Raw genomic sequence first — 25,977 nt, 5'->3', positions numbered from 1 at the left:
GAGGATAACTAGCAGTAAGAACAGCGCACAGTAGTGATGTCATTGTGATGTCAAATCCTCAAAACAGCATGGCCGCCACGCACGGTTGGATAGGAAACTCTCACCGCAGGAAACTGCGTATGTGTGTTTGATTGTGTGTGTGTGTCTTCATGTGTGAATGTGTGTGTGTGTATCACAAAGAGTTTACCATCAATATTTTCTCCAACAGTGTCAATGCATATTATTTTTACTGTTAGACAACAAATGATTTCCAGGTGCTTTGCAGAAACGTCTTTGTTCTCTAATTTAAGCGCCACCAGGCCTGATATTCCGATCATTGACGAGAACAATAGAAATGTGTTCATTGTGGAAGATGGATGCTGTTTTGATTCAAGTATAGAGGAGGCTTACAAATAAAGCTGGTAAAATATCACCCTCTTTTACAAAAGATATCTGGCCTTAGCTATAAATGTCAATATCCTGTACTTATCTTTTGCAGCCTGGGCCACGTGCATAGGCTTGTCATTAGGGGTCTCAGGATAGTTGGCTTTACAAAATGAAGGGCAAAACAACTTGCCAAATACTGTTAAATATCCTCCATTATTGGAAGTCGCCACATTTGGAGAAGAAGGTGTTGTGTGTACCCATAATCTGCTGTTTGAACCGTCATCAGACCCACATTGAGAGATCATGCCTGAGCAATGTATTGTATCTGTAACATTTATGACCTTAAGTACATTTATTATGAATTGCAGACATAAATAAAGCAGTTAAAATGTGTGCGTGTGAATGTGTGTTATTGCGTGTCAATGTGTGTGTGTGCGTGTAAATGTGTGTGTGTGTGCGTGTGAATGTGTTTGTGTGCGTGTGAAAGTGTGTGTGTGTGCGTGTGAATGTGTGTTTGCGGGTGAATGTGTGTGTGTGTGTGTGTGTGTGTGTGTGCGTGTGTGTGAATGTGTGCGTAAGCGTGTACATGCAATGCACAAAGAGCACAGATTCCCCGAGGGGTCAGGGGTCAGGGGTCAGGGGTCAGGGGTCGGGGGTCGGGGGTCGGGGTGGCGGAGCAGGGGTGGGCCTCACCCTGGTCACAGCGGGGTCCCGTCACGCCGTCGGCACAGCGGCCGCAGTCGGGCCCGCTGAAGGCCCGGCGGCACACGCACCGGCCCTCCACGCACCGGCCGCGCCCGCTGCAGCCCGCGGGGCAGCTCCGGTACGCGCAGGCGGCTCCGGAGGAACCGGCGTCGCACACGCACCGCCCGGCCTCGCACCGGCCGCGCCCGCTGCAGTTAGCGGGGCACGATCTTTCGGAACAGTCGGGTCCTGTGAATTTGGGATCGCACACACACTTCCCGTTCACACACTGTCCCCGTTTGTTGCAGTTGTCGGGACACGATTTTTCGGAGCAGTCTGTTCCCGTGAATTCGGGATCGCACGAACACTGCCCATCGATGCAGCGCCCCCTAGCGTTGCAGTTGCTAGGACACGATTTTTGGGAACAGTCGGGTCCTGTGAATTCGGGATCGCACACACACTTCCCGTTCACACACTGTCCCCGTTTGTTGCAGTTGTCGGGACACAATTTTTCGGAGCAGTCTGATCCCGTGAATTCGGGGTCACACACACACTGTCCTTGAACACACCGCCCGCGGTCATTGCAGTTATTGGGACATGATTCTTCGGAACAGTCTGTTCCTGTGAATTCGGGATCGCACAAACACTGTCCATCGATGCAGCGCCCCCTAGCATTGCAGTTTCTAGGACACGATTTTTGGGAACAGTCGGGTCCTGTGAATTCGGGATCGCACACACACTTCCCGTTTACACACTGTCCCCGTTTGTTGCAGTTGTCGGGACATGATTTTTCGGAGCAGTCTGATCCCGTGAATTCGGTATCGCACAAACACTGTCCATTGATGCAGCGCCCCCTAGCGTTGCAGTTGCTAGGACAAGATTTTTCGGAACAGTCGGGTCCTTTAAATCCGGGGTCACACACACAGTCTCCTTTAACACATCGCCCGCGGTCATTGCAGTTATCGGGACACGATCTTTCAGAACAGTCGGGTCCTGTGAATTCAGGATTGCATGCACACTTTCCGTTCAGACACCGCCCCCGTTTGTTGCAGTTGCTAGGACACGATTTTTTGGAACAGTCTGGTCCCGTGAATTCGGGATTGCAAACACACTTTCCGTTCAGACAGCGCCCCCTAGCGTTGCAATTACTAGGGCACGATTTTTCAGAACAGTCGGTTCCTTTAAATCCGGGGTCACACACACACTGTCCTTCGACACACTGGCCGTGGCCACGACAGTTATCGGGACACGATCTTTCTGAACAATCGGGTCCTGTGAATTCAGGACCGCAGACACACTTTCCGTTCACACACCGTCCTCGGTTGTTGCAGTTGCCAGGGCAACCGTCCAGGGAGCAGTCGGGTCCGGTGTAGCCGGGGTCGCACTCGCAAACCCCGTCCACGCAGCGGCCGTGGTCGCTGCAGTCCGCCGGACAGGGGGTGCGGCTGCAGTCGGGGCCGCTGTAACCATGGAAACACTCGCAGGCTCCGCCCACACAGTGGCCCTGGTCGCTGCAGCCCCCTGGACAGAGGCGGGCCCCGGGGTCCGGCTGGACCAAACAGCCGGCCCCTGGATCCCCCCGGGAGCGGACACAAGAGATAAGATCACTCACTCTAAAGTTACAGTATCACTCCTCTGAACTCACTCTAGTATAATAGTATCACTTCTCTGAACTCACTCTAAAGTTATAGTATCACTCCTCTGAACTCACTCTAGCGTGAGAGTATCACTCCTCTGAACTCACTCTAGAGTGATAGTATCACTCCTCTGAACCCACTCTAAAGTTATAGTATCACTCCTCTGAACTCACTCTGGAGTGATAACATCACTCCTCTGAACTCACTCTAGCGTGAGAGTATCACTCCTCTAAACTCACTCTAGCGTGAGAGCATCACTCCTCTGAACTCACTCTAGCGTGAGAGCATCACTCCTCTGAACTCACTCTAGCGTGAGAGCATCACTCCTCTGAACTCACTCTAGCGTGAGAGCATCACTCCTCTGAACTCACTCTAGCGTGAGAGCATCACTCCTCTGAACTCACTCTAGCGTGAGAGCATCACTCCTCTGAACTCACTCTAGCGTGAGAGCATCACTCCTCTGAACTCACTCTAGCGTGAGAGCATCACTCCTCTGAACTCACTCTAGCGTGAGAGCATCACTCCTCTGAACTCACTCTAGCGTGAGAGCATCACTCCTCTGAACTCACTCTAGCGTGAGAGCATCACTCCTCTGAACTCACTCTAGCGTGAGAGCATCACTCCTCTTAACTCACTCTAGCGTGAGAGCATCACTCCTCTGAACTCACTCTAGCGTGAGAGCATCACTCCTCTGAACTCACTCTAGCGTGAGAGCATCACTCCTCTGAACTCACTCTAGCGTGAGAGCATCACTCCTCTGAACTCACTCTAGCGTGAGAGCATCACTCCTCTGAACTCACTCTAGCGTGAGAGCATCACTCCTCTGAACTCACTCTAGCGTGAGAGCATCACTCCTCTGAACTCACTCTAGCGTGAGAGCATCACTCCTCTGAACTCACTCTAGCGTGAGAGCATCACTCCTCTGAACTCACTCTAGCGTGAGAGCATCACTCCTCTGAACTCACTCTAGCGTGAGAGCATCACTCCTCTGAACTCACTCTAGCGTGAGAGCATCACTCCTCTGAACTCACTCTAGCGTGAGAGCATCACTCCTCTGAACTCACTCTAGCGTGAGAGCATCACTCCTCTGAACTCACTCTAGCGTGAGAGCATCACTCCTCTGAACTCACTCTAGCGCGGTGTGCAGCGTTACCTTTGCTCTCGGTGGAGGAGGAGCAGCAGCCGGCCCCTGTGGTGCAGGACGCCCTGAGGGCGGAGACCTCCCTCTCCAGACCCTCCAGCCGCCCCAGGACGCGGCCCAGCTCCTCCTGGCAGCCGCAGGCCCCTGGCCGGCTGGGGGGCCGCAGGCTGATCCGGTGGGTCAGGACCAGAGACCCCCCGGGTTGCAGCTCCAGCTCCTTACCTGGGAGGCAGAGATCAGCACTATAATACCCACAATGCACCGCAAAGGAGCAGACACCCGCACTTATTCACCGAACAGTCCCATGATGCAAAGCGGGGTTCATTGTTATCCACTACATGGCCGATTCGGACAACCGCTCTGTTGCAGTAGACCGTACGCCAGGACGACAGACGGATTCAGACAGACAACCACTCTGTTACAGTAGACCGGACGCCAGGACGACAGACGGATTCAGACAGACAACCACTCTGTTACAGTAGACCGGACGCCAGGACGACAGACGGATTCAGACAGACAACCGCTCTGTTACAGTAGACCGCACGCCAGGACGACAGACGGATTCAGACAGACAACCGCTCTGTTGCAGTAGACCGTACGCCAGGACGACAGACGGATTCAGACAGACAACCACTCTGTTACAGTAGACCATACGCCAGGACGACAGACGGATTCAGACAGACAACCACTCTGTTACAGTAGACCGGACGCCAGGACGACAGACGGATTCAGACAGACAACCACTCTGTTACAGTAGACGGTACGCCAGGACGACAGACGGATTCAGACAGACAACCACTCTGTTACAGTAGACCGGACGCCAGGACGACAGACGGATTCAGACAGACAACCACTCTGTTACAGTAGACGGTACGCCAGGACGACAGACGGATTCAGACAGACAACCACTCTGTTACAGTAGACCGGACGCCAGGACGACAGACGGATTCAGACAGACAACCACTCTGTTACAGTAGACCGGACGCCAGGATGACAGACGGATTCAGACAGACAACCACTCTGTTACAGTAGACCGCACGCCAGGACGACAGACGGATTCAGACAGACAACCACTCTGTTACAGTAGACCGTACGCCAGGACGACAGACGGATTCAGACAGACAACCACTCTGTTACAGTAGACGGTAAGCCAGGACGACAGACGGATTCAGACAGACAACCACTCTGTTGCAGTAGACCGGACGCCAGGACGACAGACAGATTCAGACAGACAACCGTTACAGATGTCCGCATCTCAGGCTTTTTCTTGGGTGTCAATCTGAGTGTTTATTCTCGAGTGCCACCGTTTCACACAGAGTGGTTTTATTGTCTGAACAGCGAGCAGAAGGTGATGTGGTGTGAACCGTGCTGGTGTCAGGGCCGCTGTCCAGATGTTTCTCACCTTCCTGCTGTGAGCCAGATGTTACGCAGCCCTCCGAAACCACCACCTGAAAGCAAGAGCAGAGTCACACATCTACACACTGATAAAGGACACACACACTCCCTCTACACACTGATATAGGACACACACTCCCTCTACACACTGATATAGGACACACACTCCCTCTACACACTGATATAGGACACACACTTAGTGACCGACTGCTAATCAGTTAGTGACCGACTGCTAATCACTTCAATCAATCTACGTATTGATGCTCTGAGCAGATGCACAAAGAGAAATGAAGTTGGAGTCCTGAGGCTTGGAATGAGTAGAATGAGGCTGGACACCCCCACTACAGTGAGACCCCTCCCCCTCCCCCTCCCTCCCTGCCCCCTCCCTTAACCAATCACCTTGAAGGGCTCTGGCGTCTCCCTCAGAGAAGTATGACCCCTGACCTCTAACCCCTGGGGGGTCTCTGGGGTCAGGTGGGCGGGGCCTGCCAGGAGCAGGGTAAGGAGAAGGTGGGCAGCCATGACACCCATCGCTTAGCAACCAGAGTGGCACCGGTGATGTCGAAGAGGAGGGAGGTGGTGATGAGGAGGAGAAGGTGGTGTGTCTCTGAGGAGGAGGAGGAGGAGGAGGAGGAGGAGGAGGTGTGTCTCTGAGGAGGAGGAGGAGGAGGAGGAGGAGGAGGAGGAGGAGGTGTGTCTCTGAAGAGGAGGAGGAGGAGGTGTGTCTCTGAGGAGGAAGAGGAGGAGGAGGAGGAGGAGGAGGAGGAGGAGGAGGAGGAGGTGTGTCTCTGAGGAGGAAGAGGAGGAGGAGGAGGAGGAGGAGGAGGTGTGTCTCTGAGGAGGAAGAGGAGGAGGAGGAGGTGTGTCTCTGAGGAGGAAGAGGAGGAGGAGGAGGAGGAGGAGGAGGAGGTGTGTCTCTGAGGAGGAGGAGGAGGAGGAGGAGGAGGAGGTGTGTCTCTGAGGAGGAGGAGGTGCGTCTCTCTCCTCAGCCGACTGTCATCGGGGGCTCCTGATGCTCTGTGGGCAGGCAGCCCCGTCGCTACGGTAACACCTGTATCCCTCGGCCCCGGTGCCGTAGATGCGTCCGAGTGCTCGCTAGCAGAAAGGGGGGGGGCTCCAGGCTCCTCCTCACCTTCCAGAGGACATCTCTTCCTGGAGAGAGAAGACATGAAGAAGCGGTCAGCTCAGCGACTCCTCAGACACAGTCAGCACTAATCAGACAGATAGAGGGGCCTGTTAGCGTAGCGCAGCACGTTAGCCAGGACGCCACGCTGGAACAGAGAGGAGCGCTGAAGGGCTAATTAAACGGTGGATACGGCGGCCAACTGCTCTGGGCCCGTGCCGTGCTGCAGCGCCCCTCCACCCCGCTGGAACATCAGCAGCTCGGGGCCGCTGAAGGAACTCCTCAGACCTAACAGAACAATCACCTCCTCACACTCGTTCAATCAGGGACAAACGGTTTGGGATCCATTCCTTGGTTTTTGGGGGGGGAAGTCAATTTTTCCCTCTCTCTCTTTCTACGCCCCAGTCCCTCCCTCTCTCCCCCTCCCTCCCCCCTCCCTCCCCGTCCCCCATGACATCATCTGATCACCCGTCAGGGAGACTGTGGGGGAGAAGCAGGAGGTGAATACATCAAGCACCCCCGATAGTACTGTTCGGTCTACTAATACTGCAGTACTATCTCCTAATACTGCAGTCCTATCGTGCTTCTCCTACTGCAATACTATTGATTAATACTGCTATACTATCTATTAATACTGCTATACTATCTACTAATACTGTTTTAATATCTATTTATACTGCTATACTATCTACTAATACTGCTATACTATCTACTAATACTGCTATACTATGTATTAATACTGCTATACTATCTACTAATACTGTTTTACTATCTATTTATACTGCTATACTATCTACTAATACTGCTATACTATCTACTAATACTGCTATACTATCTATTTATACTGCTACACTATGTACTAATACTGCTATACTATCTACTAATACTGTTTTACTATCTACTAATACTGTTATACTATCTACTTATACTGTTTTACTATCTATTTGTACTGCTATACTATCTACTAATACTGCTATACTATCTATTAATACTGCTATACTATCTAGTAATACTGTTTAACTATCTATTATTATTGCTATACTATCTACTAATACTGCTATACTATCTATTAATACTGCTATACTATCTACTAATACTGTTATACTATCTATTATACTGCTATACTATCTGTTAATACTGTACTATCTATTAATACAGCAGTATTATCTACTAATACAGCAATAACATATATTAACAGTATTAATAATAGATAAATACTATTAATAATAATTATCTATTATTAGTATTGGATAATACACTCTGGCTGAGTATTATTCCCCGACCTGTAGCCCCGCGACAGAACCACATCTGGACGTCTGATGGGTCGTCGGCAGCGGGCGCCCAGCCGGAGCCCAGACCTCTCTCCGTCCCGCGTTACATCATGATGATTTCATTAATTATTAATTAAGGTTGATTAATTACGTTACTAACAAAACGTATTAACTATCTGATTATAGCTGTTCATATGATGCTCCGTGACCACAGCAACACACATTATCCCACAGGCTGTTCCTGTAGCCTCAAAAAAAAAAAAAAATTTATTTATTATATCTTGAACAATTGCAGACATCATCTGTTATTTTAATCTATAAATACTCTGTTTTCAGTTTCACTTTAGAGTGAGTTCAGAGGAGTGATACTATAACTTTAGAGTGAGTTCAGAGGAGTGATACTATCTCTAATTCATCATTTTAATATATTTGTAAAAACATATGATCAAATATTTACTACACGATATTGAATCCAATATCGGCTAGTTGTACTTGATATCCGATATAACCACCAACACACATGAACCCAGTTAACTGTGGTAAAACGTGACGCTAGGAGTCTAGAATCAGATCCAGTTGATCCATTGGCCCCCACCTGCCCCACGCAGACACAGGATCATACAGCTCACTAACTCCTGGGGTACGGTGAGGGTTAGGGTTAGGGTGAGGGTTAGTCACATATAAGGTTAAGGTCCATCTCTGGAGAACTCAAAACACTCACCTGGTGAGGACGATGATGCCTGTCTGTCCCTCTGTCCCTCTGTCCCTCTGTCTCTCTGTCTCTGTCCTTCTGTCCCTCTGTCTATGTCCTTCTGTCCCTCTGTCTCTCCCGCCGTTCCTCTCTCTGTCTGATCTGTGGATCTCCCATTGAGACCCCAGCATGACCATGAGAGAGAGGGAGAGGGAGAGGGAGAGGGAGAGGGAGAGGGAGAGAGAGAGAGAGAGAGAGAGAGAGAGCGCGTGCAAGCGGGATACAGAGACAGAGAGAGAGAGAGAGAGAGAGAGGGGCGTGGTGGGAGTAGTTAAGTGTCTCCATCCTTTAAGAATTTTTCCTCCATCTCTTCTCTTTTTTCCTCTTGTCTGATGTCAGCCTTTGTGCTTTACAAGACCCAGTGGGACCAGGGGATACTGCAGCCGTCCTGACTGTCTGTCTCTCCCTCTGTGTGTTTGTGTCTCTGTGCCTGTCTGTCTGTCTGTCTGTCTATGTGTGGGTCTGTCTCTGTGTCTATCTGTCTCTCCCTGTGTGTGTGTGGGTCTGTCTCTGTGCCTGTCTGTCTGTCTGTCTGTCTGTCTCTGTGTCTGTCTGGCTCTACCTCTGTGTGTGGGTCTGACTCCGTGCCTGTCTGTCTGTCTACTCTACCTCTGTGTGTGGGTCTATCTCCGTGCCTGTCTGTCTGCTGAGGCGGTCCCCAGGTGATGACCTCACGCTGTGCGTGTGGTCATCTTCCTGTCCCGGGCCGTCCATGTCCAGCCCTCTCAGACACTGTTTGGAGCGCTGCTATGGCAACCAGGGCCGGAGCTACTCCATGATGACATGGCTTTCCGATGGTTCTCCGATGTTGTGAATGATTCTTCTCGTTAGGGCTGAAGGAGGATCTAAAGGGTTCTGAAAGGTTCTGGTGGGTCTGAAGGGTCCTGACGGTGCTGCTTGTCCAACAGCACGCAGACTGTGAACTTTCAGACAATCCTAACCGGGGTGAAAGGTCAGACTGTATTCACGGTGGGGAGGGGGGGGGGGGGGGGGGATGATCAGGTTTCAGCTTCCAGATTATTGGGCCATAAAGTCTCTGGGAACACCTTCAAAGACAATTCAGCCTTCTGTGAGAACGTCTGGATGTCAGTGTAGGACCAGTTCTCTTGATGTTCTAAAGCTCCGGAACAGAAGTGACCTCAGGCTTCAAAGGCTCGTTTCTAAATGTGATGTCAATGAAGAGCCCAGAGAGGACAGAGCGGAACACAGGCTGGAGGATCACTACTGACACGGCTCCATCTCCTGGAGACCAGTAGAGACCAGCAGAGACCAGAGACCAGAGTGAGACCATCAGAGACCATAGACCTACCTCCACCTCTCCATACTCTCCAAGTACGGTAATTTACCAGGTAAAATATGGTTAGTTACCAGGTTAGAGACGGTTGGTTACCAGGTTTGAGATAGTTATCAGGTTAGAGTTGGTTAGTTACCCGATCAGAGATAGTTAGTGATCAGGTTAGAGTTGGTTAGTTAACAGGTAAGAGATAGTTAGTTATCAGGTTTGAGTTGGTTGGTTACCAGATCAGAGATAGTTAGTTATCAGGTTAGACTGGGTTGGTTACCAGATCAGAGATAGTTAGTGATCAGGTTAGAGTTGGTTAGTTAACAGGTTAGTTACCAGGTTAGAGATGTTTAGGGGTAGAGAGTGGGAGATGTTTAAATAAGAGGTGATGTGATGAAGAGGAGCTGGAATGGTCGGATCCAGGAGAGATCGGTCCAGACCAGATCTCCTGGGACCCTATAAAACAAGTTGGAACGTTCCTCTCTGAAGGCCAAGCGGAGAACTGAGAGAAGGTCTGCGGCCAAGAGGAAGACATGGACTGGAGATAATGTCAGTCAGTCAGTCAGTCAGTCAGTCAGTCAGTCAGTCAGTCAGTCAGTCAGTCTCTCCCTCTCCCTCTCTCTCTTCTTCCTAATATGATAGAGCTAAAATGACATAGAATAATATAATTATTACAATAACATCATAAGGGTGATACAAAGTAATATTTGTACATATGAATATTATTTAATAAGGAAATAACTACAATGATACAATACAGCGGGGGGGAGGCGTGGGGGCGAGGGCCAGGAGGGGGGGGGGGGTAGAGGAGAGGAGAGTCAACAATGCTGCCGTTGTTTTCAGGAGCGGAGGAATGAAGCGAGAGCTGAACTTAAGGAGACGCTAAATATGGACGGGATGTTTACGACAGCGGTCACATGACCCGCCCGCCCCCAGAACATCTGCCCTGGTCCTGACCCCAGCCGACCCCTGACCTCTGACCTTCAGGGAGGGAGATGCGGTCATGAAGAAAACTGTCAAGGAAAAACACAAGTTCAAGCACACACACACACACACACACAGAACTGTGCCTGCCTACACACAATCACTGAGTTTCTCCTTAGATGTAGGAGATGACTTCACAGATCGTTAAAGCCCTACTAATTAGTCAGTTCCCTTCTGTGTGTGTGTGTGTGTGTGTGTGTGTGTGTGTGTGTCTGTGTATGGGGGGGGGGATAGAGATGGACTAAATTATTTCTTCACATTCCCGATGACATCATCTCTGAAACTCTGGCGTGTAAGTGTGTGCGCGTGCGCGATTTCACGCATGCGTGACAGATCTGGTGACAGTCTCTACGGCAGTGGCCTCGATTTTCCACTGGAAGCTGAAAGCGTACAGGCTTACAATTATCATTATGTCAGGAGACGTTAGAGCAGCTCAGCATTCATTCCGTCTAATCTTCCATCCTACGTCGGATTTCCCGTGGACCTCACGGTGACCTGCGCTTGGTAATCAACCCGGGTCTGCTCGGGGGCGCCCCCAAGTGGGTAGACCAGGTGCTGCACGGGGAACCCCCGTGCAGACCGCAATACCTGGTCTCCCCACTCGGGGGTGCCACTGTTCAGACCCCTCAGGGCCAGACCGCCGAGACCACGACGTGAATATTATTCACCAACTATGAAGAGCTCCTTGACCCTCACAAAAAATAAGTTTAATTTGGGACAATGTGGTTCAAAGAACTAAACCCGGAACTGATCGTGAATCTCGTGTTTACCGACCTGTGAGGAGACGATTGAACAGGAATCTGTGGATTAAATGACAGAATATACACGTAGTCATTCAAAAATGTCTCATCTATGTTAGAAAGTCTCTTGTAACGAAATTAAAAACACATATATGAAACAAAATCTGATAAAACACTGACAGTGTGGCTCTGGTGGCAGAACCAGTCCGGTTCACTAGAGCAGTGGTCAGAGGTTCACTAGAGGTCAGAGGTTCACTAGAGCAGTGGTCAGAGGTTCACTAGAGGTCAGAGGTTCACTAGAGCAGTGGTCAGAGGTTAACTAGAGTTCAGAGGTTCACTAGAGGTCAGAGGTTCACTAGAGCAGTGGTCAGAGGTTAACTAGAGGTCAGAGGTTCACTAGAGGTCAGAGGTTCACTAGAGCAGTGGTCAGAGGTTCACGAGAGGTCAGAGGTTCACTAGAGGTCAGAGGTTCACTAGAGCAATGGTCAGAGGTTCACTAGAGGTCAGAGGTTCACTAGAGGTCAGAGGTTCACTAGAGCAGTGGTCAGAGGTTAACTAGAGGTCAGAGGTTCACTAGAGCAGTGGTCAGAGGTTAACTAGAGGTCAGAGGTTCACTAGAGCAATGGTCAGAGGTTCACTAGAGGTCAGAGGTTCACTAGAGGTCAGAGGTTCACTAGAGCAGTGGTCAGAGGTTCACTAGAGGTCAGAGGTTCACTAGAGCAGTGGTCAGAGGCATGCGCGGAGCTTGGGGGTGGCTTTCGGGACTGAAGCCCCGAATCTCACGTCAAAAGCCCCGGATCTTTTTTAAGCTTTTGAAGTTATGACAACCCTGACATGTTCCCTCATGTTTCGACTGGTAGTGATTTTCACCTCTTGAAATTTATTTATTTTCATTTTGAAAGAAACAACACATGGAAGCAATGGAAAATGCCATCTCTCGTTCGGTTGTTTAGAACGGTTGCCAGGACAACGTGACGTTTTCTAAACATTCCCGTCTCTCAGCAGTCTTGTTAAAGTAGCCTCGGGGTGTGGAACAAACATTACCATGGACATTAGAAATTATTGTTCTAAACCAACATCCAGTGATACCGTAGCAGCAGCAGCCCCTGCCAATGACCTGTCAAATGTTTCAGCTCAGTGAGATTACCTTGATGTGCTGGTGCTAGTGCTAACTAGCCTGCCTTGGCTAGCTAGGCTGCTACGATAATTACTCCTTTCACACAAAATAGATTACCAGCATTGTTTAAAATGTCAGAAATCCGTTTTTCTGATTGCAATTCGGTCTCAGCCAATATTGTACAGTGTTGTGTGTTACCAAATGTTACCTTAAATTAAATGTTGAGGTCCACTGAATATCATGAAGAGGTAAAAAATATCCATGTCTGACATATCGGTTATTTTAAACCCAAACTTTATTAACGATTTAGATAAGAAATGTACAGATATCGCGTTGCTGCATTCGCTGTTCGACCAGCAGCCAACATGTTACCGATGTTACCGATGCGTGGCTGGTGCTAGACCGTCTTGTTTACTTTCAGCTTGCGTCCATATCCAGGTTCATTGAACTTTGACCCCTTTTTAAATGAGTTCTACCAGAGTGATAGATGCGGACAAACCTCTAAAACAATGTAGTACTTATTTGTTTGCATATGTATAATACTTCAGTGCATTATCATTATTATTTTAGATTAAAATAAAATAAAATTGATAATGATAATGCACTGATATTTCAGAGATTTAGGATTTGTCAATGTCCAGCAGGTCACCCTAAAATGGACTAGAATGCAGGAAATCGCATTTTAGAAATTCAATTTTTTGGGGGGAGGACCCCCAGACCCCCCTCTGGGCTAAGCCCCGGATGTACACAAAGTCTGGCTCCGCCTCTGGTCAGAGGTTCACTAGAGGTCAGCGGTTCACTAGAGGTCAGAGGTTCACTAGAGGTCAGAGGTTCACTAGAGCAGTGTGGTCAGAGGTTCACTAGAGGTCAGAGGTTCACTAGAGCAGTGGTCAGAGGTTCACTAGAGGTCAGAGGTTCACTAGAGCAGTGTGGTCAGATGTTCACTACAGTAGAGGTCAGTGGTTCACTAGAGGTCAGAAGTTCACTAGAGCAGTGGTCAGAGGTTCACTAGAGCAGTGGTCAGAGGTTCACTAGAGCAGTGGTCAGAGGTTCACTAGAGGTCAGAGGTTCACTAGAGCAATGGTCAGAGGTTCACTAGAGGTCAGAGGTTCACTAGAGTAGTGTGGTCAGAGGTTCACTAGAGGTCAGAGGTTCACTAGAGCAATGGTCAGAGGTTCACTAGAGGTCAGAGGTTCACTAGAGTAGTGTGGTCAGAGGTTCACTAGAGGTCAGAGGTTCACTAGAGCAGTGTGGTCAGAGGTTCACTAGAGTTCAGAGGTTCACTAGAGCAGTGTGGTCAGAGGTTCACTAGAGCAGTGGTCAGAGGTCCACTGAACCGTCGACCGTCACAGGAACACTGTTCAGCACAACGTCCTCACAGTCTGTAGTGACCTTAAACCAGGGGCTTCAATCAGTGAGACATTGCAATTATTTTTTATCTTTATTTAAATAAAAACAGAACATATAAAAGTTGAGTATTTACATCGATACCTTGACACCACATGCTTAAAAGGTTCCTGTGTGTGTGTGTGTGTGTGTGTGTGTGTAGCTGCCATGCCAGAAAGCTGCTTATAGTCGTTTTATTATTCAGTGCTTTTATTTTGAAGTGTCAAAATGTATTTCAAAATAAAAGCATTGAAGAGGGGATGGTCTGTTAGTTTCACAACATGAAGGTCCACTTTGAGGGTCCAGAACCACAGGAATGAGAAAGTAGTCATGACAACCAGCCTAGTAACCTGCCTAGCAACCGAAAGCAACAAATGTTACAAAATTATAAAACAGGATTCTACGGCGCGCCGCTAACAAAGCATTTTAGCTCGATAACTTTCCACGTTTCATTTGAACAAATAAGCAATAAAAACAATTCTATAAAAATTAGAAAAAGGGGTCACTTAGTTGAAGGTATAAATATTTTTTTACGTTTTTCATTTTTTTCCAGAGTTCAGTGCTTTAAGGAGGGAGACGGATAGAAGGACAGACTGACAGACTGACAGACTACAATATAAGTCATTGTTTCACAGAGCAAGGTTGTGTTCTCTAACCGCTGTAAAGGTTGTGTTCTCTAAACTAACGGCTGTAAAGGTTGTGTTCTCTAAACTAACGGCTGTAAAGGTTGTGTTCTCTAACCGCTGTAAAGGTTGTGTTCTCTAAACTAACGGCTGTAAAGGTTGTGTTCTCTAACCGCTGTAAAGGTTGTGTTCTCTAAACTAACGGCTGTAAAGGTTGTGTTCTCTAAACTAACCGCTGTAAAGGTTGTGTTCTCTAAACTAACGGCTGTAAAGTTTGTGTTCTCTAAACTAACCGCTGTAAAGGTTGTGTTCTCGAAACTAACCGCTGTAAAGGTTGTGTTCTCTAAACTAACCGCAGTAAAGGTTGTGTTCTTTAAACTAACCGCTGTAAAGGTTGTGTTCTCTAAACTAACCGCAGTAAGGGTTGTGTTCTCTAAACTAACCGCTTGAAGGTTAGGGTTAGCAAGGGCGTAGGAACCGGGGGGGACGGGGGGGACGGAGGGGACGTGTCCCCTTCAATATCGGAGACAGGCGCATTTGTCCCACCTAAAAATTATACCGGATCTGTCAGGTTTCCGATATGTGTCCCCCCCCAATGTTAAACTCATTCCTACGCCCCTGAGGGTTAGGGTTAGTTTCTGGACCTGCTTCGTTTAACGATGATGCAGAACTTAAGCTTTCCAAAAGTTGTCCCTTCATGGATAAATAAAACAAAAACATGTACATCTACAAAGAGCAGTTTATATCTTTTGTCTCCAGATTTCTACCGTCTGTCACAGCTGGTAGAAATCTGACTGAGCACTAAACGTGGTTTAAGTCGGCTCCTAGCTTAGAATGTCTGGACTAAAGATGGAGAAAAGGGAACTATTTCAAATGAGGGTCAGAGACCAGAAAACAAAACGCATATTTACAGTCTATTAACAGTACAGATTAAAGTATTCCCCACAAAACTCTGCCCCATCTCCATGGCAGCGACATACAACAGAAGAGATGGATAGCATGCTAAGCTAGCACAAAGTTAGCAACATTAAATAAGTCATTTTTCCCTCAGTTTCGTTCCATTTTTTTGGGGTTATCGATAAATGTTTCACTATTGAATCATCCTTAAGTAAATTATGTCTACACTTTAGAGATACAAAGATATCAAAATGGATTTGTATTAGATGTATATATTATACTATATATTATTTATTATAGGATTTGAACTAATTTCAGTTGCAGCAGTAATGCTAGACAGCATCAAACAATTCCTCTCAATCATCGTGTTGGTCGGACTAAATCATTCTGATTAATTCATCGTGTTGGTCAGACTGAATCATTCTGATTAATTCATCGTGTTGGTCAGACTGAATCATTCTGATTAATTCATCGTGTTGGTCGGACTAAATCATTCTGATTAATTCATCGTGTTGGTCGGACTAAATCATTCTGATTAATTCATCGTGTTGGTCGGACTAAATCATTCTGATTAATTCATCGTGTTGGTCGGACTAAATCATTCTGATTAATTCATCGTGTTGGTCAGACTAAATCATTCTGATGTCGGTTGAGCCGTCATCTGTGATCTCCACCAATAGGAAGCCTGCCCTTCGCTTGTGGGAGGGGTCAGTAGTGTGGTGTGTGTGTTGGTAGGTCACTAGGTAGTCAATTTACCCATAATCCCCTATTGTACGGACCAATGAGTGACAGGCTGCCGCTTGGGTCTACTCATGAGCAGACTGAAACCAGCTCCTGATTGGTCGGTGCAGCCAGCGAGCGTCCTGATTGGCCAGACTCCTGGCTGTAGGTGGTTGACCAGGATTGGGGTTTGACAGTAGCCTGTAGCAGGAAGTTACCGAATCATCGGGAATATATTACTTGTACACACTTTTCCCCGGATGCCATTGGTTGCATCACTCTGACCAATAGGAGCTCAGCAGAGCCTGGCCCCGGCTCAGACGCCCTCCGATTGGCTGAGGAAGTACTCGGCGGTGCGGGCGCGGGGGGGCAGCGGTTGCTGCGGTGACGAGGGATGGTGCAGGTGGGCGTGGTGGCGGCCGCGCAGCGAGGCGGAGGAGTGGTTGCCGTGGTGATGGGGGTGGGGCGGGGCGGGGGGCCTCATGGAGGGGGGCACGGCGGACGACCTGATGGGGATGATCCGCGTGTCCATCACCTCGCAGTCCACCTGCATCATCATCTCATAGCCCCGCGACGCGTTGTACAGGCTCTCTGTGGGGGCAGACAGGCAGACACACACACAGGCAGACACACACACACACAGGCAGACACACACACACACAGGCAGACACACACACACACTCACAGGCAGGCAGACACACACACTCACAGGCAGGCAGACACACACACAGGCAGACACACAGGCAGACACACACACACACAGGCAGACACACACACACACACACACACACACAGGCAGACACACACACAGGCAGACACACACACACACAGGCAGACACACACACACACACACACAGGCAGACACACAGGCAGACACACACACACACAGGCAGACACACACACTCACAGGCAGGCAGACACACACACACACACAGGGAAGAGAGGATGTCAGACTCATTTAAAGAGGAGTTTAACCCAAACAGCACGGAGTGTGGAGCTCTGTCTGGTGTGTGTGTGTGTGTGTGTGTGTGTGTGTGTGTGTGTGTGTGTGTGTGTGTGTGTGTGTGTGTGTGTGTGTGTGTGTGTGTGTGTGTGTGTGTGTGTGTGTGTGTGTGTGTGTGTGTGTGTGTAAATCTTTAGTTTTAAATAAGTGCAAGTAGAGGGGGAAGGTCGGGTCGAGTATCACCTGGTAAAGAATTACAAAACACACACACACACACCCGTTGTAACTGCCATCGTTAATGCAGTAGAGAAAGAAATGCTTTAGACACTAGTACCCAACATGTGCCTAGTCACAGTGCTACGGATCGCCTTCAACAAACCCTGGCCAGTGGTCGCCCCTACAAACAACTGAGGCAAACCCATGACCCCGTCCCGCAACCATGGGACGGTGGCCATGAATGGACAATGTTCGAGACTCGTGAAAGACAATTCAGGAAAAAGCTTACTTTGCCTGCTCTGGCGATCCGGCGAAGTGAGAGTAAAGTGGCATCCATCCTAACCGGAGTATTCTTCCAAAATGAAATATTCCGCACAGGAAATAACGGGAAAGAGTTTGGATTACCACTCCTGAAATACGCGACACGGATTCTAAAAAAGTTTCCATTGAGCAATAAAAATCCAACGGAGTTTACACCGGCTTCCATTACTTCCTGGATTGAGAAACAGTTGATCCAAATCCAGGTCCAAAGCTATTGACATGATTCTAAATAATAGCATGTTTCCCTCCCCCCCGCCAACCGTCAATGATACTGCTGACGTTTATAAGTACTATATGGCCAAATGTCAATCACCTCGACCCAAACGCTGACCCCGCCCACTTGGTCCACAAGCATAGAGACAGTTATCCCAGATTATTATCCATCCACTGCTAAATTCACTTTTGAAGAAGTAGATTAAGTTATTTCCCACCTGCAGTGCCAGTGGATACGATGGGGTGACATATGAGACCATCAAAGCCAGAATACCCCGGTCCACCCAATTCTAACATATTTACTGAACACCTGTTTGATTAATGGAAAGGTGCCAGGATCATGGAAGGGGGCCCTCACCCATAGAATACCTAAGAAAGACAACATTCCAAGCGACCCATCCACATGGAGAGACTCTCTCTCCTTCCCACTGCCTACAGAATCTTTATGAAATGTCTACTCACGCCGCGAGTCATACACCTATATCTTGGCCCTAACATCAACATCGCGGGTGAGTGGGGGAGCAGGCACAGGAGCTATGTTGTGCCTAAAAGAACAGAATCGATCTAATTGATTCCTCCCCACTCCCGGTAGTCATGAAACTGGACGCTATCAGAGAGGTGGCCCGGGCGAAGGTACAACACCACTTTGCAAACATCCACATCCTGCAAAATGTCTTACGGGACATGAACAATGTCAGGCTGTCAGGAAATGGCTAGGGCTGAACTCACACTCTACCCGGTCTCATCTTCCTCTCACATAAAGAGGGGGGGCTGGGTGTCCCAAACGTGGAATGGGTATACACTGCTAACAGGCTGACACACCTCATCAGCATGCTCAACAATGATGATGCCACTGTCAGAGAGCTGGCCAGCTTCTCTCCTGCTGGACCTCAGGAAGAGGAAGGTCCCTCTGGCCAAAGTAGGCCAGGACAGCTTCCTAGGCTTTGGGAGGAAAAGTTTGGTCGGACTGGCCAGACCCAAATGATCTGTGCAACAGAATGACCGTCAAACTGGAATGGACACAACACAACTCACACACAGCACCACAGGCATCTGATGCAGTTGTCACCGACCCATCTGTAACTGCAGAGGCTACTGTATACCACAACGAGGCACAACACACACTACAGAACACAACAGCAAGGAGATTCCTTCTTAACATAAAACAAACAGAGACCAAACAACACTGGACTGGACTTAGAATGCAGGGAAAGCTAGCATGTCTAGACCAGAGTTCCCGTTGTACGGTAATTACCGGTCACGAAAAAAAATGAGGAGGACCGAAAATTCTAAGTGTCTCCGGTCAGAATGACCTATTGAAATAATTCTCTCTCCACAATTTGAATTGTGTTTAAATATGCTACAGTGGTCATTTGTTTAGCCAATTCATTTAAAACAATGAGGGTTTTGATTGACCCGATATTTCCCACCACTATCTTCAAGCCGGGTCGGGCCGGGCCTTTGATCAGCGTTTGTGTTTTTTTTTAATCATTGCTTTATTGGCCTAATCTGAGGAGAAATCTATGCCATAAACAGAAATATCGTAGGCCTTTATTACACGGGTCTTCTCAATGCCGTGGAACGCTCCGTTCACTTGCATGGGTAATAGTCCGGTAACTTGTCAACCCCAGCGTCTTCGGCGGACTATTGCTCTGCTGATCTACACTACGAATGCTGGTAACGAATACATTGTAAAAAGACACACCATGTGAAGCAACTTTATCGTTTTGGCAAGTAGCCGTGTAATAAGTGGGATAATGTATAGAACGTCGCCGGTCATTATCGAAAATAAGGCCCTTCAGGACGAAGCAAGACACCTCCGCTGGGCGTCGGGGTCCTGTTCGCCCTGTCTGGGCTTATTTTCCCGATAATGACAGGCGTTCTATACATTATTCCTTACAAATATATTTAGCAGAGTAGGCCTAAGTAACAAATGTGTACAAAGTTACACATGTATTAAAAGAATGTTGGGTTGAAATCGGGCTCGGACAGAACGTGCACGGGCTCGGGTCGGGTCAGGCTTGATTTTCTTGGCCCGATCTGTTAAAATGAAACCTTCCAGGTCACATGACCTGCACCAATTTTTTCTAGCAGAAACACTGGTCTAGACTTTGCCGACCACTCTGCTTCTCACTCCATGTACAGAAATGCTGCTGTTGGGGAGGACATCCTCTGTTTCACTGCCAAAGCTAGGCTGCAGGTGCTACCTACCAAATACAATCTGGCATTATGGTATCCTGCACACCACCATCCACACTGTATAATGCACTCTGGGCATCAACTTGAATCAGTCGCCCATATTGTGAATGGCTGTAGTATGTACAAAGGACTTAATATTGCACGCCATGACCGACTTGTCGATCTGATTTCCAGCAATGTTAAAGAAGTATTTCTAGAAAATGTGACCATGTACAAACATTCACATATCATGCCGGAATGGTTTAACAGCTCTATTGATGTGTTTTGTAACATCCCAAATACCCCTGATGTTGTGTTTTTAAACAGAGACGGAAGGGAAGTGCTCTTACTTGAGATAGGCTGTGTGTTTGACCTGTACATGGAAATTGCTTTCAACGATAAAATCGTTAAGTACCAGCCCATTCTGGAAATACTAAGGGACCTAGGCTACCAATGCAAGCTAATAGTCTTTAATTTTGGCAGCTTGGGGCATGTCCACAACTGTGTCTTCAGTTGGTTTAGGCTGGCAGGGCTCTCCAGTAGAAAATCATAACAATTAGCAAAGTTCTGCTCCATATCAGCAGTGATAGGCAGTCTGGCCGTGTGGTGCAGGGGATGTTTTTTGCACCCTTGAACAAAGACCTATCTCATCTCTGAAATATTTGAATCCTGTCCCTTGTAATGTGATTAGTGTGTGTGTCTCTGACTGTCTGTCTGTCTGGTGTGTGTAGCTCTGTCTGGTGTGTGTAGCTCTGTCTGTCTGGTGTGTGTAGCTCTGTCTGGTGTGTGTAGCTCTGTCTGGTGTGTGTAGCTCTGTCTGTCTGACTTGTGTAGCTCTTTCTGGTGTGTGTAGGTCTGTCTGTCTGGTGTGTGTAGGTCTGTCTGTCTGATTTGTGTAGCTCTGTCTGGTGTGTGTAGCTCTGTCTGTCTGTCTGATTTGTGTAGCTCTGTCTGTCTGGTGTGTGTAGCTCTATCTGTCTGTCTCACCGTTGACGGACATGGCGGGCATCACCAGAGACATCTTGGGCCGGCTGGTTTTGTTGTGGCTGATGGCAGGAAGTAGCAGATGGTCCTGAGCAGGAAACAGGAAGTTACATCACAGAATGGACTGCAGCAGTAAAAGTACGTACACAAAACTATATAATGTTGACTCCTGAATAGGTGAGTCAGTGTCTCACCCTGCTGAAGGAGTGAGTGTGTGTCTCACCCTGCTGAAGGAGAGAATGAGTGTCACCCCCGTGAAAGAGTGAGTGAGTGAATGAGTGTCTCACCCCGCTGAAGGAGTGACTGAGTGAGTGTCTCACCCCCCTGAAGGAGTAAGTGAGTGAGTGTCTCACCCCCCTGAAGGAGTGAGAGTCAGTGTCTCCCCCCCCACGAAGGAGTGAGTGAATCAGTGTCTCACCCCCCGATGGAGTGAGTGAGTCTGTGTCTCACCCCCCTGAAGGAGTGAGAGAGTCAGTGTCTCACCCCCCTGAAGGAGTGAGTGAATCAGTGTCTCACCCCCCTGATAGAGTGAGTGAGTCAGTGTCTCACCCCCCTGATAGAGTGAGTGAGTGAGTGTCTCACCCTGCTGAATGAGACCACGTAGAAGGTGTCCTCCCGGCGGTCGATGGAGTCCAGGAAGTCGCTGTAGGTGATCTCAGGACCGGAGCGCACCTGAAGCTGACTGCACACACACACACACACACACACACACACACACACACACACACACACACACAGTTAGGATGTATTGTGGGAGGGTAAGGGGTCCAGCTCCCACCAGAGTCCTGGTCCTCTAGAGTCCTGGTCCCTGTGACCCAGTCCCCCTGACCCAGTCCCTGTGACCCGGTCCCCCTGACCCAGTCCCTGACCCGGTCCCTGTGACCCGGTCCCCCTGACCCGGTCCCCGTGACCCGGTCCCCGTGACCCGGTCCCTGAGACCCGGTCCCTGAGACCCGGTCCCTGTGACCCGGTCCCCTAGCAGCAGGCCTCACCTGTCGAGGAGCCGGTGGGTCTGGACCGGCAGGTATCTGGAGAGGTTGGTCTTCCTCAGCTGGGCCTTCTGCGAAACACACACATCTGGAGTCAGACACACACACACACACACACACACACACACACACACACACACACACACACACACACACACACACACACACACACACACACACACACACACACACACACACACCTGGGCCAGCTTGGTCTTCTTGATGACTTTGGGTTTCCCTCCAGACTTCTGGTGCCGCGTCACCCAACCCCTCAGCTCGTCAGCCAGCCTGGGGACAGAGGGTTAGATGATGACCGGCTGAGGGTTAGATGATGACCAGCTGAACAAGGTCAGGGTTAGATGATGACCAGGTGAGGGTTAGATGATGAGCAGCTGAACCAGCTGAGGGTTAGATGATGACCGGCTGAACCAGGTCAGGGCTAGATGATGACCAGCTGAGGGTTAGATGATGACCAGCTGAACCAGGTCAGGGTTAGATGATGACCAGGTGAGGGTTAGATGATGACCAGCTGAGGGTTAGATGATGACCAGGTGAGGGTTAGATGATGACCAGGTCAGGGCTAGATGATGACCAGGTGAGGGTTAGATGATGACCAGCTGAACCAGGTCAGGGTTAGATGATGACCAGGTGAGGGTTAGATGATGACCGGCTGAGGGTTAGATGATGACCAGCTGAACCAGCTGAGGGCTAGATGATGACCAGGTGAGGGTTAGATGATGACCAGCTGAGGGTTAGATGATGACCAGCTGAGGGTTAGATGATGACCAGCTGAACCAGGTCAGGGTTAGATGATGACCAGCTGAGGGTTAGATGATGACCGGCTGAGGGTTAGATGATGACCAGCTAAGGGTTAGATGATGAGCAGCTGAGGGTTAGATGATGACAGGCTGAGGGTTAGATGATGACCAGCTGAGGGTTAGATGATGACCAGCTGAGGGTTAGATGATGACCAGCTGAACCAGCTGAGGGTTAGATGATGACCAGCTGAGGGTTAGATGATGAGCAGCTGAGGGCTAGATGCTGACCTGAGGGACTCTGAGCGGTTGAACTGTCTGCAGTCTGAGGAGGTGAAGTATCGGTCGATGTCCTGAAGAACCAGATCCTTAATGTCACTGAAGACGTCACTCAGGTTCCTACAGACAGACAGACAGACAGACAGACAGACGGAGAGGAGGTTAGAGGTTAGGCTTCACTTATACCGGAATATAAATCTACAAACATCTCATCATCTCCACGCCCTCACACACCAACTAAAAGATAATTGCATGAAGATACTTCAGACCACATGACCTCCACCTCCTCTCCTCTGGCTTCACATCAACACATCTGGACCTCTGAACCCTGACAACATCTGGACCTCTGAACCCTGACAACATCTGGACCTCTGAACCCAGAGAACATCTGGACCTCTGAACCCAGAGAACATCTGGACCTCTGAACCCTGACAACATCTGGACCTCTGAACCCAGAGAACACCTGGACCTCTGAACCCTGACAACATCTGGACCTCTGAACCCTGACAAAATCTGGACCTCTGAACCCAGAGAACATCTGGACCTCTGAACCCAGAGAACATCTGGACCTCTGAACCCAGAGAACATCTGGACCTCTGAACCCAGAGAACATCTGGACCTCTGAACCCAGAGAACATCTGGACCTCTGAACCCAGAGAACATCTGGACCTCTGAACCCAGAGAACATCTGGACCTCTGAACCCAGAGAACATCTGGACCTCTGAGGGCGGAGCTTCGAGACCTCTGAGGGCGGAGCTTCGGGACCTCTGAAGGCGGAGCTTCGGGACCTCGCTCTGACACGGAGCCAGCCGGGCATTTACCCACAACCCCTTGCAGCGGCGCCACGCCCACCTGAACTGGTAGGCATCGGGGTGGTCCCGGTCCACCTCCTCCACCTCCCCCCGCTCCTCCTCCCCCCCGAGGGGCGGGGCCTGCTGCTCGTAGGGCTCCATCTCCAGCAGCCTCCTTCCTGTGTAGGGGCCCGCCCCTTCCTGCAGCACGGTGGGGAGCTTCCTGTCTGTGATGCTGGGGGACAAGAGCGTATCTGTTAGCCTGAGCTACGCCATAGCATTCTGTTAGCCTGAGCTACGCCATAGCATTCTGTTAGCCTGAGCTACACCATAGCATTCTGTTAGCCTGAGCTACGCCATAGCATTCTGTTAGCCTGAGCTACGCCGTAGCATTCAGTTAGCCTGAGCTTCGCCATATCATTCAGTTAGCCTGAGCTACGCCGTAGCATTCTGTTAGCCTGAGCTACGCCGTAGCACTTTGTTAGCCTGAGCTACGCCGTAGCACTCTGTTAGCCTGAGCTACGCCGTAGCACTCTGTTAGCCTGAGCTACGCCGTAGCATTCTGTTAGCCTGAGTTACGCCGTAGCATTCTGTTAGGCTGAGCTACGCCGTAGCACTTTGTTAGCCTGAGCTACGCCGTAGCATTCTGTTAGCCTGAGCTACGCCGTAGCATTCTGTTAGCCTGAGCTACACCATAGCATGCATTATGATGAGCTACGCCATAGCATTATGCTAGCTTGAGCTACGCCATAGCATTATGCTAGCCTGAGCTACGCCATAGCATTCTGCTAGCCTTAGCTACACCATAGCATTCCGTGACATCCATCAAACATCCACGCCCCCTGTTTGGTTAGCTTTGTTAGCCTTTCCCATAGTCTTCAGACTAACAACTGTAGCGTGGTGTAGCTAGCCCCGTTAGCGTGGCTGAGCTAGCGGTTAGCTACCTGACAGGTCCGAAGCTGAAGGTCATGAAGAGCAGCACGGCCATGACGCACACCGCCCGCTTGTTGGTGGCTGAGTCGCCGCCCTGCAGGGGAGCACAGCAGCTAGCCGTTAGCATGTAGCCGTTAGCATGTAGCCACACACAGGCTGAGATATCTGCCGTCACAAAAGGTCAAGACGTTTAGCGTTAAGTTACACAAAGGCTAAGATATTCATCCTTTAGTGTTACATGCCGCATCACACAGACAACAGCAGGGTGGATTTCCCTGAAGACTCCGAGCTCTTCGGGGAAATCAACGTTGTTTATTGAGACCTGAAAAACAGGTCTGAGGAAGATGCACCTTATCCATCCCTCGCTCGCCCCCCCCCCCCCCCCCCCCCTCCTCACCTGTCCGGCCAGCCTCTCTCGGAGGGCGTGGTTCTCCTGACGGAGTCGCTGGTTCTCCTGCTGAGCCTGACGGAGTTGCGCCTCCAGCTGCTGGAGGTACTCCTTCTTCTTCCTCCGGGACTGACACGCCGACTCCCGGTTCTTTATCATCCTCTGCTGCCGCTTCAACACCTTCACCTGGGGGGGGGGGGGGGGGGGGGAGGGGGGAGAAGGAGGAGGAGGAGATTAAAGGAGATAGGAGGTGGAGTTAGGAGGGGGCTGGTGTTGGGGTGTGGAGTAAACCGGCTACGCAATAAACAACCGTCAAAACTCAACCCTGAAGCCTGATTGGTCCAGGAGCCGGCCACTCACGTCCACATCGTGGCCCGCGTTGCCGGGGCAGGAGGCGGTTGCCGGGACGATGCTGCAGGGGGGGAGGTGGGGGGTGAGGCTGGGGGAGACGGGTTCCCTCTTGATGACGGCGGGCGGAGACGTGAGACACACGGACGGAGACAGCACCACTGACGGAGGAGAGAGAGGGTCATCATCTTCATCATCATCATCATCCTGTATCCATTCCCTCTCGTCCAATAGAAAGCCAGAGAATGATTGACAGGGAAAGGGTGGGGTTACACCTGTCTCCTAGCAACACACACACACCTGGGCGGGTGTGGTCGAGGCCCTGCAGGATGAGGGTGCCGGTCGGAGGGGCGGGGCTCTGGGGGGCGGGGCTTGAGTTGGCCACGCCCAGTGGTCTGGGCTGGAGGAGGGGCTTAGAGCTCAGGATACTACTGGCCCGCACCACCACTGGAGAGAGGATTTAGATAAGGTAAGGGTGATGAAGGTTAAGGTAAGGGAGGGATGGGTGATGAAGGTTAAGGT

General features: G+C 49.7%; 2 protein-coding genes across 3 annotated transcripts in view; both read right to left on the bottom strand.

The window, feature by feature from the left end:
* The window catches only part of LOC307084788 (uncharacterized protein), a gene marked incomplete at both ends in the record, with an annotated part of 10,069 nt that extends 2,415 nt beyond the window's left edge, over window positions 1-7,654 (bottom strand). The window contains 6 exons of the mRNA XM_079749291.1: window positions 1,060-1,184; window positions 1,464-2,619; window positions 3,841-4,050; window positions 5,231-5,276; window positions 6,540-6,634; window positions 7,630-7,654. Coding sequence (XP_079605417.1) covers window positions 1,060-1,184; window positions 1,464-2,619; window positions 3,841-4,050; window positions 5,231-5,276; window positions 6,540-6,634; window positions 7,630-7,654 — 1,657 coding nt within the window. The remainder of the gene's footprint in view (window positions 1-1,059; window positions 1,185-1,463; window positions 2,620-3,840; window positions 4,051-5,230; window positions 5,277-6,539; window positions 6,635-7,629) is intronic.
* A 6,265-nt stretch (window positions 7,655-13,919) lies between these two features.
* Window positions 13,920-25,977, bottom strand: part of atf6b (activating transcription factor 6 beta) — a 19,970-nt gene continuing 7,912 nt past the window's right edge. The window contains exons 7-17 of one of the 2 annotated variants that reach the window (XM_079750051.1): window positions 25,756-25,902; window positions 25,432-25,616; window positions 25,117-25,293; window positions 24,731-24,813; window positions 23,848-24,021; window positions 23,008-23,115; window positions 22,162-22,249; window positions 21,965-22,032; window positions 21,555-21,654; window positions 20,976-21,060; window positions 13,920-16,708 (exon numbers count right to left, since the gene is read on the bottom strand). In XM_079750051.1, coding sequence (XP_079606177.1) covers window positions 16,434-16,708; window positions 20,976-21,060; window positions 21,555-21,654; window positions 21,965-22,032; window positions 22,162-22,249; window positions 23,008-23,115; window positions 23,848-24,021; window positions 24,731-24,813; window positions 25,117-25,293; window positions 25,432-25,616; window positions 25,756-25,902 — 1,490 coding nt within the window. In that variant the 3' untranslated portion in view covers window positions 13,920-16,433. The remainder of the gene's footprint in view (window positions 16,709-20,975; window positions 21,061-21,554; window positions 21,655-21,964; window positions 22,033-22,161; window positions 22,250-23,007; window positions 23,116-23,847; window positions 24,022-24,730; window positions 24,814-25,116; window positions 25,294-25,431; window positions 25,617-25,755; window positions 25,903-25,977) is intronic. The other variant, XM_079750052.1, reaches the window with a different exon arrangement.

The sequence above is a fragment of the Pollachius pollachius genome (assembly GCF_949987615.1).
Source record: "Pollachius pollachius genome assembly, chromosome: 13".
Lineage (NCBI taxonomy): Eukaryota > Metazoa > Chordata > Actinopteri > Gadiformes > Gadidae > Pollachius > Pollachius pollachius.
The sequence above is the reverse complement of the archived record's forward strand: the minus strand, read 5'-3'. Positions and strand labels throughout refer to the sequence as shown.